The following is a 17,109-nucleotide window of genomic DNA, read 5'->3' as shown; positions in this document are numbered from 1 at the left end:
TATAAAAGGAGTAAAAGTTTCACAGTGAAATGTAGTGGCAATTGCCAAAAATGGCAATTTCCAAGTAAAGTCTGAAGTTCCTTTCCACTCGCTGTATTATGCACTATAACTCACCTATACTTAAAGCCAGATTTAAAGGAAGAAAACTTGAAGGACTGAAATCAAATAAACTGAATATTTCATCTCATCAGTGTAAAAGTGTCCTGTTGTTTGCTGGGATGGTGAAGTCCAGATGTGTACAGCTGACGGACAGCAAAGAGGGAAACTGTGATGGTCAACGATGTTTTAATGTTTTTGAAGCTAACAGTGAAGCAGTAACAGGACAACAGTGAACACATCCCACACGTCTCCTTTGAACTCTGAAGAGAGAAGCGGGCTGTTGGAGACATCGCAGCTTCAATTTGAACTTTGTCCTGCGCCCCCCACCCCCGACACCACCACTTGAACTACACTATTCCCTTTCAGACATCAGCAGATCATCTTGGCCAAGCAGGAAAAAGGAACTTGCACCTCAGCCGAAGCTGGATTAGAAACTGCTGCCGAGACCTGTTTTGTAATCCTCTGGAGAAGATGCAGACGTAGCCCTCACAGCACACACGTCAAATCATGCAAAGTTTCTCCATGATTCACTTTTTAAGACAAAGAAATATTCATGATCCTTCTCTTTGTATGCACCTGTTTACAAGTAAAGTCTGTAGATAAGAAATCTACTCAGAGGTGGAGGGGTGGGGGGTCTATTTAAGCCAAAGCACTGAGTGTTTAGCTGAGAGCTGGACCTCCTCCTCAGCTACAGCCCCTCACATCACTGTTACAGAGGGAGACATTGACAGCACTGAAGCAACAGCAAGGCAAAGCTCGTTTTCTTCATTCGTTCTTTTCAAAACAAACTAATTACTAAATTAACAGCGGACTATTCATCCATGGCATCACATTCTCAGTAACGTTGCACAGAATCTCCACAGCCTGTGTTCAGCCTCGACTGTGCAAAATCTCATCCTTCATCTGCTACAGCATGCGTCCATGCCTTTCTTCACGCCACTGTTACGCAGCGTCTCTTTAAGCGCTCATTTCTCCTTCACCTCTTATATTGACAGACTGCTTTAGTGAAACAAGGGTCCATGTGTAATGTTAGAATTGCACTAACGAAAAAATCCCATCCAGAGAAGCTGGTGATTCCCAAACTGTGGACTAAATATTAGACTGAAAGCATCTGCAGTGGAAGGCTTTACAGGATCACAGGTACATAAACAGTGCTGTGAACAAGAGCTTGCCCCGTTCTTGATATATACATTGTTTTTTGCATTTTTGTCTCACTTTCAGGTCATCATACAACTGTTAATGTTACACAGACATAACCAGAATAAGCTCAAAATTAGGATTAAGGGTAAAAAGTTATCCAAACCTACCTGGCCTAAAGTCTAAAAACTGGTCGAGTATGGAGGAGCACTGGTGGGGTGTTGGCCATGAACAACCTGTTAAGGTCATGGACTTGCTGGTATATTTGGGATTGTGTTGTTCTGCTGCGTAACCCGAGCACGCTCGAGCTGTACGTCGAGAGCAGAATTCCTTTTTCCATCCAGATCCTTAATCATCCAAGCAGCCCACTTCCACTCCCACTCCCTCCACATGCTCTTACTGTGATGTTCTTTTTATGAAAAGCTGTTTTTGTTTTTTTCCTTTTTCAAACAGGGCCAGGTAGGTTCTTTTGTCCCTCACCAAAAATCACAAATCAATTAAAAACGTATGTTATCTCATTTTAAATGTTGTCTGATGATCTTAATCACTGCAGTGTGACAAACATGCATGAAATGAAGAAATCAGGAGGCAAATACTTTGTCGCAGCACTGTAGCTTACTCCAAATATACAGAACAAAATCCAAACAGGTTTCAAATGGACCAACTAGGTGTTCAAATGTTCTGTTTTCTCATGTCAGTGAGCCAAACCCATTAACATGGTTAAGTCACGCACACAGCTCTGGCTACACACCTGCTGTTCAAACTATTTGTGTGTGACAGGCAGAAGAGAGCTGGCTTTAAGAGAGACAGAGGCACTAAAAGAGCTGTTTTCAGATAGACACTGACTTGAGTGGCTGCCCCAAGGCTCAGGATAAGGTCAATAAGGATTATTTAGAACTGAGAATAATGAAAAGATACAATATTACAGTCTAAAAATAAGAACATGTTCCTTTAAAGCCCTTTCGGCACAAAGTATGTAATGGCCGTTGCATACTTTGTCCACTAGAGAGCCTAAGTTAGCTTTAAAATACCAACATGGCAGCTGTAGAGCTGGTGTCCTGCAGGCTTTAGATATGACCCTGGGTCAACACACCTGAATCCAATGATTAGTTCATTGTCAGGCCTCTGGAAACCTTTTTAATTTAGCCATTTAAACCAGCTGTGTTGGATCAAGCACATGTAAAACCTGCAGGACGCCAGTCCTTGAGGCCTGGAGTTCCCCCACCCCTGTTATAGAGCTAAGATGTCGAGTAAAACTGAAAACCAGCCGAAGCTGAGCTTTTAAATAAAGCAACAGATGAGATTCTGGACAGCGAGACTCTGAACGATGGGCCAGTAACAGAAAAACATATCAGGAACTTTAATGGGATTTTCTGACAGGAGGGTGTGAAGCAGAGAGGCCACATGCACAATAATCAGGCTGCTATGCAAACACGCACACAAGCACACAATATTGGTCCCCACTGTAGCGCCGTTAAGGATATAATAGTTTATTTAGCACTTCAAAATATGGGTCCGTCTACAGACAGATAACTGCAAGCTGGTGTAAGGCTGGTAGTCATCGGTGGAGCACTTGGGCACCGAGAGTTGTGTTCCACTCACTCACTCACACATACAGCCTCAAGATGAACAAAGCGAGGCTGCGGAGCCTTTGCACATGTAGCAGCTTCCTCTTTGCCCTCCCATCCGTGTCCCTTGTTATCATAGTGTTGAGCCATTTCTCATTCAGTAAGAAAACTTAAACAAAGGGCTACATAAACATATGTTTGCATATAAATTATTGGCATTTTAATGATGCTATGTCAGTACTAAGCTGGAAAAAAAGACCTGTGAAAACCTGTTGTGTGTAAAAACCACACCTGGTGTTATCACATTCTCCTCCACGCAACTTTGAGGGTTCGCGTTCAGTTAATTGCAAAGAAAAAAACAACAACAAAAAGCCTTCAAATAAAACTCAAGAGTACAATCTGTATTTTCTTTAACTGTACAAGTGTCAAAAATATCCAACTATTTCCAGCTGTGATCTGCCAAGTGATGCTGATGGATGTGCAGGTATTCCACAGATGCTGTCGTGCAGCTCTTGAGAACACGGGTTCGCTCCCGGAGATCTGAGCTACACTGGTACGGTACAAAAGCAAAACTGCTGTCCAGGAAGAAAAAGGCGAGTGAGATGAGAGGCGAGGAGGTCGTGCGTCATCCTTATAGGACGTCTGACGTTTCTTTTCGAGTCCCCAGTCTCGGGCATGTGTCCTCTTTCTGTTGGAGAAACGCAGTGACTGCATCTTGATGGTGAGAGTGTGTTGATGAGGTTTGATAAGTGTCTTCTCTATTTATTTTTTTTATTCCATGAAAACGTGTGTATGTCTGTGTGTGTGTACTGGCAGCATACAAAGTCAACCAAGCTGCCAGTGATGTTTGAATTTGCTGTGTTACTAATCCGTGTGAAACTGAAGCATCACATTTTGGGCTCAAATCATGTCCACACCAGGCTAAAACCCACCCACTTGTCTCTTTTCCCTCCTCTCTTCTCCTTCTCCTTCGGTCAACCAATCAGCCGAGACAGGGGCGGGTGGGGCCTAGGCTCTGGGCCAATAGGAAAGCTTGTACCACCTCCTGGGTCTGCTGGGGTGTAGTGTTGACGTCCTCCAGGGCATCCGCCACTGCAAACTGCCGGTCCCTCAGCCGGTTCCAGTTGGACAGTACGTTGTGGTATTCAAACACCTTCTCGTAGTTTCCCACTGAGTTGTAGAGTTTGATCAGGCCTCGGTAGTCGTACTCCAGCCCACTGTAACCCTCGCCAAACAGCTTTTTACCTGTGAAGACAGAAACATCACAGACCATGTTTCATTCAGTCTCTCTGACTCGAGCCCCGTTTTTGATAATGTTACCCTCTTCCATTGTAGCGAAGTAACGTCAGGTGTTGGACTGATTAATGTCAGCTCTACATAAATGATTACATAACAATAACAGCAAAACTTGGCAATTAACTGAGAAGTAGGTTGAGTATGATGCATCTCAGTACAACATGTTCTGTGACGAAGCAACATCAGGACCCAGGCCTTGGGCCTCATTTACTGTGACACTAAAAAACATGGACGTGAACTTGTTCTGCTCTTACTGACCGATAGCGATGGAGCGCAGATAGAGCCTCTCTGCATCCTCGTACTGGTTCATGTCATAGTTGTAGAGGGAGGCCAGGTGACCCACAGACAGAGCCACCTCATAGTCTTCGTGGCCCAGTAGCTGCTCCTTAATCTGGATGGCTTTGATGTGCATCTCCTCTGCCTCCTGGTTACACAAATACGTGTGCAAGACAAAGAGATATGAATCACAAACAAAGACAAAACTCAAAGGCAATATTTATTTGGTTTCCATGGCCTTTCCCATAAATCAAACATCCAGCTACGTTTCCACTGAAAACAAAAAGTGGTTCAGTGCCTGTAAGTGTTGTAACTGGGTCAAAGTAAAGTTGTCACATTACACTCTGAAAGCAAGTTATGGCCTTTCACACTTAAATTGTTTTCCAGTCCATTTCCAATGGACTAAAAGGAATAACGTGTAGTCCCAAGTCAGTCTCTCATTAACAGCAGGATATTAGATACTTGCCCAAAGTCATTTCAGCTGCAGACTAGAACTTCTGCAGGATTACTTTTAACCTCCACTCTGGCTTTTTATAGGCCAAAGACAGCATCTAAGACTGGTGCACACTCTTTATAAATGTGCACCACTCTGATATTTGTGTAATCCCAGCCAACTGCAATGACAATATTTCACATCTCATCATTTCTGGCTTTAAATAGCAAAAACCATTCAGTCTCCCACAAACAGTGGTTTGTGCTTGTAAAAGCACAATGTGACTCACTCTCACACAAACACTCATCTCTTAATCAAGATGAGGTGAATGTGGAATAGCTGTTCTCTGCCGTTGACCTTTTCTTACACTGAGATTATTTTTATCACAAGGCAGCACAACTGGCACACGCTGGGATGGTTTATGCCCCTTAATTTGAATTATTGTGTCAAATATTACAAACCACACATGTCCTCCTCACCTTAAACTTCCTCATGGACTGGTAGAGTCGTCCGAGGTTGCCATAGTGTTTGGCTGTCTGTACGTTGAACTCTCCGAAAGCCTTCTTGGCCAGCTGCAGCGAGGAGAGGTGCAGGTCGTGAGCCTCCTGCAGGAGGCGCTCTTCTGTCTCTTTATTGTGACAGTCGATGGCAATTTCTTCCAGAATCAGGGCTGTTGGGGAAAAACAAGCAAACGCGGATAGAGTCTATAAGACATAATGCACAGCTTCAAACAGATACAGCACTGTGCAAAAGTCTTGAGCTATCCCTAACTTCTTATGTTTTAAAGGATTCAGACTCCATGTAAACTGGTCTTAATCAATAATTCTCCAGGCGTCCTGAAGCTCTTTCAAACTGTTTGTTTGGACATCGGCTGCTTTTTCACTCACTTGCTGAATGTTTTTTTAATCTGTCAAACCACAAAAGTTTGACCTACGAATAGACAACTTAGCAAAGAACCAGTTTTAAATTGTTCTTTCAAGGTACTTTATTACAAGCAGCCAGTCACACACACGAGCATAATACTACTCTCCACTTTGCCTGCCTTACCTTTGACTCTCTTAGAGGAGGCCAGCAGAAGATGGTCCTCAGGCAGAATGTGAGTTATGATGTCTATGGCACGTTCTGCATGGAATCTGAGGGACAAACACAGCACTCAGTCGTGTAACTCAGACTTGGCTGGAAACTCTACATATTGGGGACAAACACTTCCAAGAATATCAAGTGTTTCCATTGAACAAAGTTGTTTTGCAGCTCATACGGTCCAAAAGTGGATCAAAGGTCTCACCATTAGGCAATGCTGAATCACAGCCTTTGTATACACGAGGAGCATCACATGATTAATTACACAAACAACAGGCATCTCCAGTCATCTTTACGTCTGCCCGTGTGTACAGTTAAACATTTGATATGTGCAGCTGCATACACATTACCCAAATACCAGAGTCTGACTTTGGGTGTTGGACTACATTTACAAGGCAGCTCATGAGGAATGTAATTAGCCGAGTTTAGAAGATGCACTCACAGAGCATTGTCAAATTTCCCAGAGCTGTACTGGTGCACATATGAGGAGTAGGCTAGGTCTTCATGGGCTGTGGCAACATGGATGTTCTTCCCCCCAAAGACCGATTGTCGGATATCCAGCGCTGTCTGGGATTTGTACATCAGACAAGATTGAATTAAATAACATCACTGAAAACAAGAGCATACTCCTGTAGCACATCGCTCTACGTACCTGGTAAATAGCAACCGATTGGCATATGTTGTCCACATTTAATAAGTAAAATCCATAATCTAGCAGCGTGTCGGAGTACTTGGGATGCTTGTGTCCAAAATGTTCTCTGTAAGACAATATTTTCAGTCAGAAACTGCGATGTTAGAAAGTACCCTGTCGAGTCTTCATTACACCCAGCGGGTTACCTTGCTAGAAACACTGCATGTTTGATCAGCTGCTCTGCTTTTCTGAACTCTCTTTTCACCACGCAGGCCTGCAGGGAAGAGACAATCCACAGTTTACACATGTGTCTGGAAGACTAGTGTAAAAATTCAGACAAAGACTGATCTGAGCGATAAATACATGTGTGAGTGTTACCTTGGAGGCCTGGCGAAGGACATCAACCACTACTTTGACAGGCAGCCCTGGAGTAATTTCCTTCATAGCCTCTATACACCACCTGTACGCCTGAGAGACAAGGTCATTGCAGACAGAAAGGACTTTCAGTTGTCTCAGTATCAAAACTGTAAAGCACCTCAGTGGTCAAACCTACACACCTCGTCATAGTGGCTTTTGGCAAAGAGCAAGGCACAGAGCTCGCCGTACAGCGCTGCCTTGTTGGCCTGGTGGCCATGTTTGGCTAGTTTGTCCATGTAAGACTGAGCAAGCTTGAAGGTCTCCTCCCCAAGGTGGTACTTGCAGTTTCCATTACGGACATGAAGCAGCCTGAAGAGAGAAGACAGGGACGCTTCAGTCTCAGTCTTATCTGCTGTATTACTGCATAACTGTCAATTTAAAAACAACAAAAGCTGTGGAAGGAAACTGCTGCACTGGTTTCCCTGAAAATAACTGGATTCAGTTTGCCGCAATTTGCAACATGTGTGTGTGCATGTATGAGAGAAGCTCAGGCTGGCTGTCACCACTGCTACCGTCTCCTGGATTCCTCAGTTTGTATGGATGGTGAAGCCCATCTTTAATGTGGTGTTAGTGCTACTGGGGCACCACACAGGACAGTCCTGTTGATTTTCTACACTATAGATTTCCAGTGTAACAGGGAATCGAGCCACATGCAGATGCTCTCTAACGACACTGCAGTGGTTGGGTGGGCAGGAGTCAGAGTACAGGTACTGGTGAGACGTTTTGTGGGATGGTCCAACAAAAATCTCCCCTTCCTGAACGTCCCCAGGACAAAGAGATGGTTGCTGACTTCCATAGTTCACTTAAATGACTGGACACTAAACTGGAGAACCCAACAGTGATGCTGTGTACAACAGGCGGATGAACAGTCTCTAGTTTCTCGGGATGCTGGTAGACATGTAGCAGGATCAACAAACTAATCTGGAATCGTCATTGGGCAGCAAGGGACAGGCGGTCACTGAACAAACTGCTCTCCATCACGGACAACCCATCACACCCACTCGGTTACACACTACAGAGACAGCAGAGCTCATATAAAACTGTACCACAGCTTACATGTTTGTGCCCGGTCAACACACCCGTCAGGACCAAATATGCTACAGAAACATCTGGATCAAACATTTTTGCAGCTTTTTCTTAGCTCTACAGTGTTCAGTTTATTCATTAATACCATTTGCTAGGATTCATTTATATACAAGGCCTTAAATATGGGCCCATGGTACTTCTAACAATGTTGCTGTTTTAGTTTATAACAGTTACAGTGTTGTTACTCCATGACAGATAGCTGCTACTTCCACTCAGAAGGAAAGCTTAACCGTCTGTGATGAGATACAGTTTCTGTGTTTTATCCGTTTTCATCTGATAAGAATCAAAAAAATGTAAAGACAGACTGTTTAACAGCTCTTCATATGAATCACTCAGTGGCTTTTATTCACAACTAACATTTCAAGCTGTGCTGTCAGACGCCTAAGTGTTCTGGGAGAAAACACATGTTGTGTAACATCATATCTGGCACATCTAACAATTATGGTATTGTAACTATAGGACACAGAGTTCCCTGGTGAATAAAAGCAGCTCTTTGACACTGACCTGACACAGCATTCCACAGCCCGGTAGCAGTGGAGGACCTCACTGTGGAGCGTGCACAGCTGCAGGCACGACAGAAACACTTTCTCTGCATCTCCATACCAGCCCGCATCAGACAAGAAGCCACCTACAAACAGAAACATGACAGTCATCTGCCTAACAACTATGGTGTCTGCTGGTCATAGCACAAGGGTCTTAAGAAAACCAAACTTTGACTGGAAGTTTGGTCACTTAGAAAGAAATCTCTAGAGCATAGGTGTCAAACTCTGGCCCGTGGGCCAAATTTGGCCCGCAGCCTAATTACATTTGGCCTGCGAAGCCATACCAAATTATTATTAGAGCTGGCCTACTGGTATTATACAGCTAATATATATATTAGCTGTATAATACTAATACTTTGCTTGTTCCATATTCAGTTTTCCAGCAAAACCTATTTGAGTCCATAAGAAAAGATTCATTCTTACATCTGGAGGAAGATTTTTTTTTCAATAAATATTAATGTTAGCCTGCAACTTTGTTCCATTTTGAATTTTGGCCCACTCTGTATTTGAGTTTGACACCCCTGCTCTAAAGTTTTAAGGCACAGAGAATATCAACCCAAAATCCAGAAACACGCATTATGTAAAAGTTAATGACATGCAAATCAGTTTCTAAGTGAAATAAATATTTAGTATTTTGGTGGAGAAACCCTTGTTGGGAAGCACAGCAGTAAGATGTTTCTTGTAGGGATTTTGGCCCATTGCTCTTTACAGAAACTCTAAAACCTGGCTGTTGCTTAGCAACTTGAGGCTTCGGCTCACTCCACAAATTTCATATAGGAATGCCAAGCTTCTTCTTATCCTCTCCTTTGTTACCTTGTTGGTATGTTTTGGGTTAATGTCATGTGGGAAGACTTTTGTTCTTTGGTGGAGAAACTGGAAAGAAACTGATTCTGCAGACAGGTGTGCTTTATACACATAATGAGTTAAGATGGGGAGTATCTGGAATTCACTGACTAATGTTTCAGAGATCTATGGGAGCTAGAACTCTGCTCAAATATTAAATTCTCTCAATGACATGACAATAGGGCTGAACGATATATCGCATTTGCGATAATATCGCGACATGATCAAGTGCAATTTTCTAACCGCAAAGGCTGCAATTATACTCTGGACATGTCCAAATTCATGGGCTGCATCCTCCTGAGGCCGCATTTGTAGACCGATTACGTCACAGCGACGCGCGGCTGTCCAAATTACTACCATATCCCAGAATTCATAGCGCGGCCCAGCCAAACTCCAGTTTCCAGCAATGGCGGCCGCTACTAAGTTTTAAAATTACTCGTACTAATCTTTCTGGGTCACAAAATAAACTTTTAACATATTTTCAGGCGAGAAAGTAGCTGTGTAAACATCAAATATCGGCTCGGTTTATCAAGATATCCCATATTTGCAAAAGTGCTTCGACGTTTTCAGAGGCGTCTGCTACCCACCAGCTCGACAGCTAGCCGGGAGCTCGAGGGTTACTGATGCGGCCGAGAACGGCACAACTCCCGGCACATCATTTTCAGATCACCGCGGAGTTTCGCTGCTCGGGTTAAACGTAATATATAAGTCACTTAGACAACCTAAAAATGTTATTGTTGGGCTTTTTTCAGTGTTTTGTTTGTTCGTGAGTAAATCGGTTTGGCTGAGATTAAAGTTATTAGATTAGATAAAATAAAACTTTATTAATCCCCCGGGTGGGTTCCTCCTTGGTTTTCACACAGCTGACTAAACGTCAAACAGAAAACTTATTAAACAGAAGTATGAGACAGTCGAGAATTTACACCAGTGTCTGGTTATATTTTAGATAGCAAGAAGCAGACGGCCGAGTTTATTAAACTCCACCGAGACAGCGGTGACGCTAATCAGAACTAGACCGTCCAATTTCACGCCTTTAAACTTTAAAGGCGTGTTTGTGTGTGTGTTTATACAATTGCTATTATGTTTGCACTTTATGTGTAATGTTACTGACTGCAGAGATCAGTAAGATGTGTGTATTTTTTATTTATTAGTTTTATTTATTTAATATTATTTTTTAATTGAATGACTGTCTAGTAGTTCACAGATGTCGAAAAACTGAGTGTGGTAAAGCCACTGATTTTTTTTATGTATATTTCTGCAATCTGCACATTGTACTGACTTTCATTTTAATGTTTACACCAGGGTTCCTTGTCAGCACTTTATGCTCAGATGTTTGTAAGCTAAAAATAAACTATTGTGTATGTTCAAATATACCTCGCTGCTTATTCCACTTTACTTTTGAATACTTCCTCATCCCACCACCAAGCCTCCTTGTTCCATTTCCTGCCCCGAACACCTCCTCAGCAGGTTGATTACGGCTTTAGTCACCAATACCTCATCTCAAGTCTTTCCTGACTTCTGCACAACATTTTTTGCTGGTATTTAAGTACAGCCTCGTTTTCATCGCCTTGTGCATGTGTGATGATGTGCTTCAAACGTAAGACCTTAAGCAGCAGACTCCACAGCATGCCTCTGCCCAGGTTATCGACAGCTACATCCAGCCATGCTGCAAACCTGGAGGTCAGGCCCAGCCTCCTTGCCAGCCAGCCGTCCACTGCTGCACAGAGAACAGTGGGGCTTAGATGGGATTAAACAGTTCTTATCTGCACTAAGAACAGTGTGAAGCTCATATTCAAGCAGCCCATGCAGACAGTTCTTACTTGTCATATGGAAAACACAAGTGATAAAAACTTCATCAAAGCTTAATGGACTCCGCCATAATATATTATTGCTTATAGATAAAAAGCTGGTGTCAAAACATCATCACCAGGACCCTGAATTCACCCGCAATGTACATCAGGACAAAACATGGACTCACAAAGACCAGCACCTTACTAATACCTTAATAATGCTTAATAGTGCAGCATTGTTATAAAGTGCTACACTTATTTCCTGAACGTTTACATTAGTCACACATCACTGTCAACATTATATTCAAACAGACCATTTATACTATCATATATAACTCACTGTAGCTAATTCATTTCTACGTTACTCCCTTCCTTCTTTGGTTATTTCAGCACTACCTGCACAGTTACGTTGTTACATTATCTGTGCAAAATCGACAAAAATCTGTTTCTTCAGTTATTTATAAAGATCTGTTCAGGGTTTACGGATGGGTGACAAATTAAAGGAAAACTTAGCAAAGTCTCTTAGTACAGTTTTAGGATTAAAATAGGAGCTTCCATGCTCTGTGAGAAAAGAAGGAGGACAAATCAGGCCTGATTGTTTAAGACCTTGTATGTGAGGAGCAGGATTGTGAATTCTGGATTTAACAGGAAGCCAAAACAGGAGAAATCTGCTCTCTCTTTCTAGTCCCTGTCAGGACTCTTGCTGCAGCATTTTGGATCAGCTGAAGGCTTTTCAGGGAGTTTTTAGGACTTCCTGATAATAATGAATTACAGTCGTCCAGCCTGGAAGTAATAAATGCATGAACTAGTTTTTCAGCGTCACTCTGAGACAGGATATTTCTAACTTTAGAGATGTTGCACAAATGGAAGAACGCAGTCTTACATATTTGTTTAATATGTGCATTGAAGGACATGTCCTGGTCAAAAATGACTCCAAGGTTCCTCACAGCGTTACTGGAGGCCAAGGTAATGCCATCCAGAGTAAGAATCTGCTTAGATACCATATTTCTAGGCTTTTCAGGGCCGAGTACAATAACCTCAGTTTTATCTGAATTAAGAAGCAGAAAGTTAGCGGCCATCCAGGTCTTTATGTCTTTAAGACATTCCTGCAGTTTAACTCATTGGTGTGTGTTATCTGGCTTCATGGACAGATAGAGCTGGGTGTCATCTGCATAGCAGTGAAAATGTATGCTGCCTTCTAATGATGCTGCCTAAGGGAAGCATGTATAATGTAAACAGAATTGGTCCCAGCACTGAACCCTGTGGAACTCCATAATTAACCTCAGTGTGTGAAGAGGACTCTCCATTTACATGCACAAACTGGAGTCTATTAGATAGATATGATACAAACCACTGCAGTGCAGTACCTGTAACACCTACAGCATGTTCTAATCGCTCTAATAGGATATTATGGTCGACAGTATCGAACACTGCACTAAGGTCTAGCAGGACAAGCACAGAGATGAGTCCACTGTCAGAGGCCATAGAAGGATCCTTTTAAATAGTCCAGAGTATGTGAAGCATTGTGGGTTAATTTATTATTAAACTGAGGCAGATAAAGTGCTTGAAGTTTACAGAATAAAGCGCTGTATGGTTAAAGGTAACTTTGAGTCTAAAGTGCCTTATGTGGTCAGTAAGACCTAAAAAAAAGTATTTTAAATAGTCTTGAAATGCCCCTCTTCACATATGGTACATGTATGATCAACTGCATATACCTGCTTAGGAGAAATGCAGAAATTATTCAAGTTATTTTCAGCAAAGTCATTCAAAAGTTGTGCTCACAGATCCAGCGAGCTAAGCAGAGGGTGCATTACCATCAAGAGATACACGCAGTGAGTAAAGAGGGAGAAACACTACTGGTAAGCAGCCCATGCAGCAAACACCAGCCAATCCTGATGTATCCTGAAAAACACAGAGACATGACAAACTGAGACTCACACAGTACTTGATACACTTAAGGCCAGCTCACAATTTCTACACATTTTTCAAGTGTGGTCATTCTGCTTCAGCAGCTTCCCAACACACCGAAATGCTCCAGCAGGCAACAAGCTGCTTTATGTTCACAGCACCAGTTAAGTGACTCGTTATACAAACACACAGCAATGTAACACAACTGAGTGTTTCTCACCAACAATATTCGGCCAGTAAAGCAGAACTTGGAGCCCCATCTTCGGTTAAAGCCAAAGTCTCGTTGCAAAAATTACAACCTCTGTAACTACCCCCACAAATACGGCACCTGTGGTGTAATATATCCCCCAATGCTTTCAGTTTGTGTCTTGTACAGATCCCATGTGGTCGTTGAAGTGGCGCTTGTAGCGTTAAGTCCAAGTGTTTACTGTGATGGATTTAAAGTGCGTGTGACTGGTGCGCAGTGGCTGTGGTGCTCACGGTCAGAGTTCAGTCACAAAGAGGGTAACAGAGATGAATTTAAAGTTAAGGTGATGGTGCTTAGATTCATTCACAGACTGAAACCTTCACACCAACTTTATCCTGTGTCTCTTAGTTTTAGACTAGTTGTTTAGTCTATTTTGATGTTTTAAACCATATCACAGGGTTTTTACTTCACCATTTACGGGGTTTTAACAAGCAAACAAAAGACAGATCGTGATGTTTGAAAATGTTTTGGAAATATTCTTTAAAGATTAGATGTAAAATACGCAGAGGATAAATTCAATTGGTTTATTAGTTTATTACATAAGTTGAAAAAAAGTTAAACAAGTAAATAAAGAAACAACGTAAAAGAAAAGTAAACAAAACAAATCGGTAAATAAAGGAAAATGGTAATAAGAAGGGAAAAAAAAGAAAAGAGAAAACCCCAACAATCCCCTCTGAGCAAGCACTAGGCGACAGTGGGGAAGAAAAACTGCCTTTAAACGGGCAGAAACTTCCGGCAGAACCAGGCTCACGAGGGGCAGTCAACTGCCGGGACTGGTTGGGGTGAAAAAAGATGAAGGAGAGAGGGAAGAAGTGTTAGGAGAGAAGGGGAGAGGAGAGGTGAAAATTAAGATGGAACAGAGGTGGAGGGAGACGAGGTGACATCTGCAGTAGAAAAAATAGAAAAAGTAGAAAAAGCAGGAGTGTCCCTCCTCCAGAAGAAGCGGAAACGTTTTTTCTTCTTTTCCATGAGCTTTTCCACGACCACTTTTTTCTCTAGGATGAGGGTTCTCAGCTGATCGGTTGTTTCTTCAACTTCCTTCTCAAGTTTCTGGCATCTTTGCTCCATTTCTTTTAATAGATTGCACTTATCTGTATTTTGCTGTTGTTTTTCCTCGTGCATCTTTTCTAACTGCTCATTTCTTCTCTCCAAGTCCTGGAGAATACGTTTTTTTTCTTCTTCCTGTTGCTCTTTCTCTTGAAGAAGCTCTTTATTTTTGCACTCTGTTTCATCCAGCCTGACTTTCAGCACTTCGTATTTTTTCTTTATGCCTTTGAGTTGGTCCTGCATTTGTGTGACCCCTTCCTTTTTCTGTCCGAGGATTTGTGCAGTTTGTTCCATAGCTTCATCAAGCGTTCCTTGGAGCGCCTGATTCTTTTGCTCCATGTTTTGGAGATCCCTTTGCATCTCCCCAATAGTAGCATTCGCGCGTTGAAGCTGGGCAGACGTTTCTTTTAATTCAGCACTCTTTGTCTTGTTTTCCTTCATCAGGACCAAAATCCTCTCTCGTGCTTCACCAAACTTTCCTTCCCAGGCCTCACTAATAATTTTTGTGTAAGGCTGGCGTTGCTGTTGTTTTTCCAGCTCTTGATTTCGTGCTTCCAATTGTCTGCACTTCTCCTCCAGTTGAAGCTTCTCTTCTTCAATTTGTTTAATTTTTGCATGTAGGTCGGAGTTTTCCTGTAATGTCCTTTGGACTGATGAGGCACCAATGGATCGTGTCATATCAGGCTTACCTCTTGCAGTGAGTGGCCGGCCAGACCTCGAAGGAGAGGCAGCAAGATTGTTTATTCTTTGTTGGTGTTCTCGTGGATCCATTTTTAATCCTGTGCACAGTGACTCTGAAGAGGTTTACAAATACTTTCAAATGTATCTCTGGTCGAACGTTTGAAGGCTGCGAACAAACTGACTAAAACTTGCTGCTCCTGACCCCTATTTATAGAAAAACTTCAAAGGATCAAAGGCATGTCCTTGTGACATCATCACATGTCCTTGTGACATCATCACTCTTTATGAATCAGATTGTCACATGACATTTTAGAATGGGGATGTTTGTTTGTTTTTAAACCGTTTTCAAATTTAACCCTCTGTGGTCCAGGGTAGAATTGGCCGTTCTTGACTACTACTGAAAACAAGAGGTCTGCTCTGTGGGTTGAACCATTTGTTAATGGTGGAGGGGGGTAACACTATGCAATATATTCAGTTTTAGAATTTATATTCACTGTTAACTGTAACTGCACTTAAAGTGTTAATACTATCTTATTTTAATAAACAACACTGTCATATGTAAAACTAGGGTGGCACTTGGGGTGGCAAGAGATCATTTTAGGGTGACACTTGCCACCCCATGCCACCCTTCTAGATCCGCCTCTGCAAGCATTATGACAAACTTTAAATAAGTATTTACGACTTTGGTGTAAAAATTCTGAACTCACAACGACTGACATAAGTGGACTACTTCCCACATTCACTGAAATGCAACAAACGCCATATACGCGTTAGACACTAGTGATGTGACGTTCTGTATCGAGGCTTCGAAGCGTGTGTCGAGTAATGGAGGGGGCGTTTCCGCGAAGCGCGTATCGAGGCTTGCTTCATTTATGGGAGGAGCTGAAAATGATGACGTCCGAAGCCTCGCTGCCCGGCTGTACCACGTGACTGGTTCAGGAAGCGGTTCAAACTTTGCCGCAAATAATCATTTTCCATACTGCCAGCATAAATATACACAGTATACTGCCATCACTACAATATAGATGTTTTACACACTCCTTTTGTTGTTGACATTTACAGGCTGTGTGCAAAATGCCACACTCTTCAAATTCATGCCAACTAATATTTTTACGTCCAGTAGGTGTTCTGCTAGAGCAAATGAAGCTTCAAGAAGCTTCGCGTTGAGGTGAACCAATTGGATGAAAAGCTTCAGTGCTTCATGAGGCTTCATCTGCCCATCACTATTAGACACTATATATTGCAAACTTTCATCTGCTATGTGCCACCAGTATCGTCTGACTGAACGTACCTTCGGGGGTCGCTGTGGGGAGAGTCAGCTAGCGTTATTCAGCAGCACCACCACACGGTGGGGCTGTTATCACTGGTTTGAACTGTGGCTGCACTCGTCGCACACTGACAGCTTGGTATGACTTCGCATACTAAGTAAAAGTGCTGTTTTGCATTTTCCCGGATAAGACTGAAAACCCCGTCTGAAGTCGAAACCCCCCACCCCTGTATGTGATTCGGGTTGCGTTCACTCGTATTAGAACTCGCAGATCAACTGACCTGTAGAGTCAGATCATGTGACAGAATGGAGGCGTCGCTGAAAAACATTCACCCGTTCACCACATACACATACCGCCAGGAGCCCATTTCACAATAAACGGATAAGGCGACAAACACCCCTGTCCAACTCAGCTCGTAACGTTTATTTCCTCACACTGCAATGAAATGAGGGGAGCATGGGGGCCAAGGAGTCGAGGATAGGATTCCTGTCATATGACGAGGCCGTTAAGAGAGGTAAGCCAAAAATCGTGGGAAGTAGAAATCTGTCGTTGCGCTAGGTTAGCTGTCTGCTTTTGGGCTAGCCATATGGAAAAGAGAACGTCCTGACCACCCGTTAAAGTGTAACGCTTTAACTGGGTTCACCTGTTATACGAAGTAGACGCCGGGTATAAAGTAAACGCACGGCCTCGATGGAATTGTTGTGCCCAGTATTCATTTCGGCATTAAAATTTGTCGAAAAGCTTCCTTATTTTTTCTGAT

General features: G+C 42.7%; 2 protein-coding genes across 2 annotated transcripts in view; one reads left to right on the top strand and one right to left on the bottom strand.

Annotated features, from left to right (window-relative positions):
• Window positions 1-909: 909 nt before the first annotated feature.
• On the bottom strand, window positions 910-9,645 carry LOC146618224 (amyloid protein-binding protein 2-like). The gene is made up of 10 exons (XM_085370776.1): window positions 8,528-9,645; window positions 7,078-7,246; window positions 6,899-6,988; window positions 6,727-6,794; window positions 6,542-6,647; window positions 6,332-6,456; window positions 5,857-5,942; window positions 5,289-5,479; window positions 4,359-4,524; window positions 910-4,049 (listed from the first exon to the last, which is right to left on the bottom strand). Exons 1-10 carry the CDS (start codon window positions 8,674-8,676, stop codon window positions 3,787-3,789), a joined length of 1,413 nt encoding a protein of 470 aa, XP_085226902.1. The 5' UTR covers window positions 8,677-9,645; the 3' UTR covers window positions 910-3,786.
• A 7,043-nt stretch (window positions 9,646-16,688) lies between these two features.
• Window positions 16,689-17,109, top strand: part of LOC146618223 (amyloid protein-binding protein 2-like) — a 30,702-nt gene continuing 30,281 nt past the window's right edge. Inside the window, exon 1 of the mRNA XM_085370079.1 lies at window positions 16,689-16,863. Coding sequence (XP_085226205.1) covers window positions 16,843-16,863 — 21 coding nt within the window. The 5' untranslated portion in view covers window positions 16,689-16,842. The remainder of the gene's footprint in view (window positions 16,864-17,109) is intronic.

Source organism: Diplotaxodon limnothrissa, linkage group LG14, assembly GCF_057381915.1.
Source record: "Diplotaxodon limnothrissa isolate DT_005_m linkage group LG14, D_limnothrissa_male_GT1.1, whole genome shotgun sequence".
Classification (NCBI taxonomy): Eukaryota; Metazoa; Chordata; class Actinopteri; order Cichliformes; family Cichlidae; genus Diplotaxodon; species Diplotaxodon limnothrissa.
The sequence above is the reverse complement of the archived record's forward strand: the minus strand, read 5'-3'. Positions and strand labels throughout refer to the sequence as shown.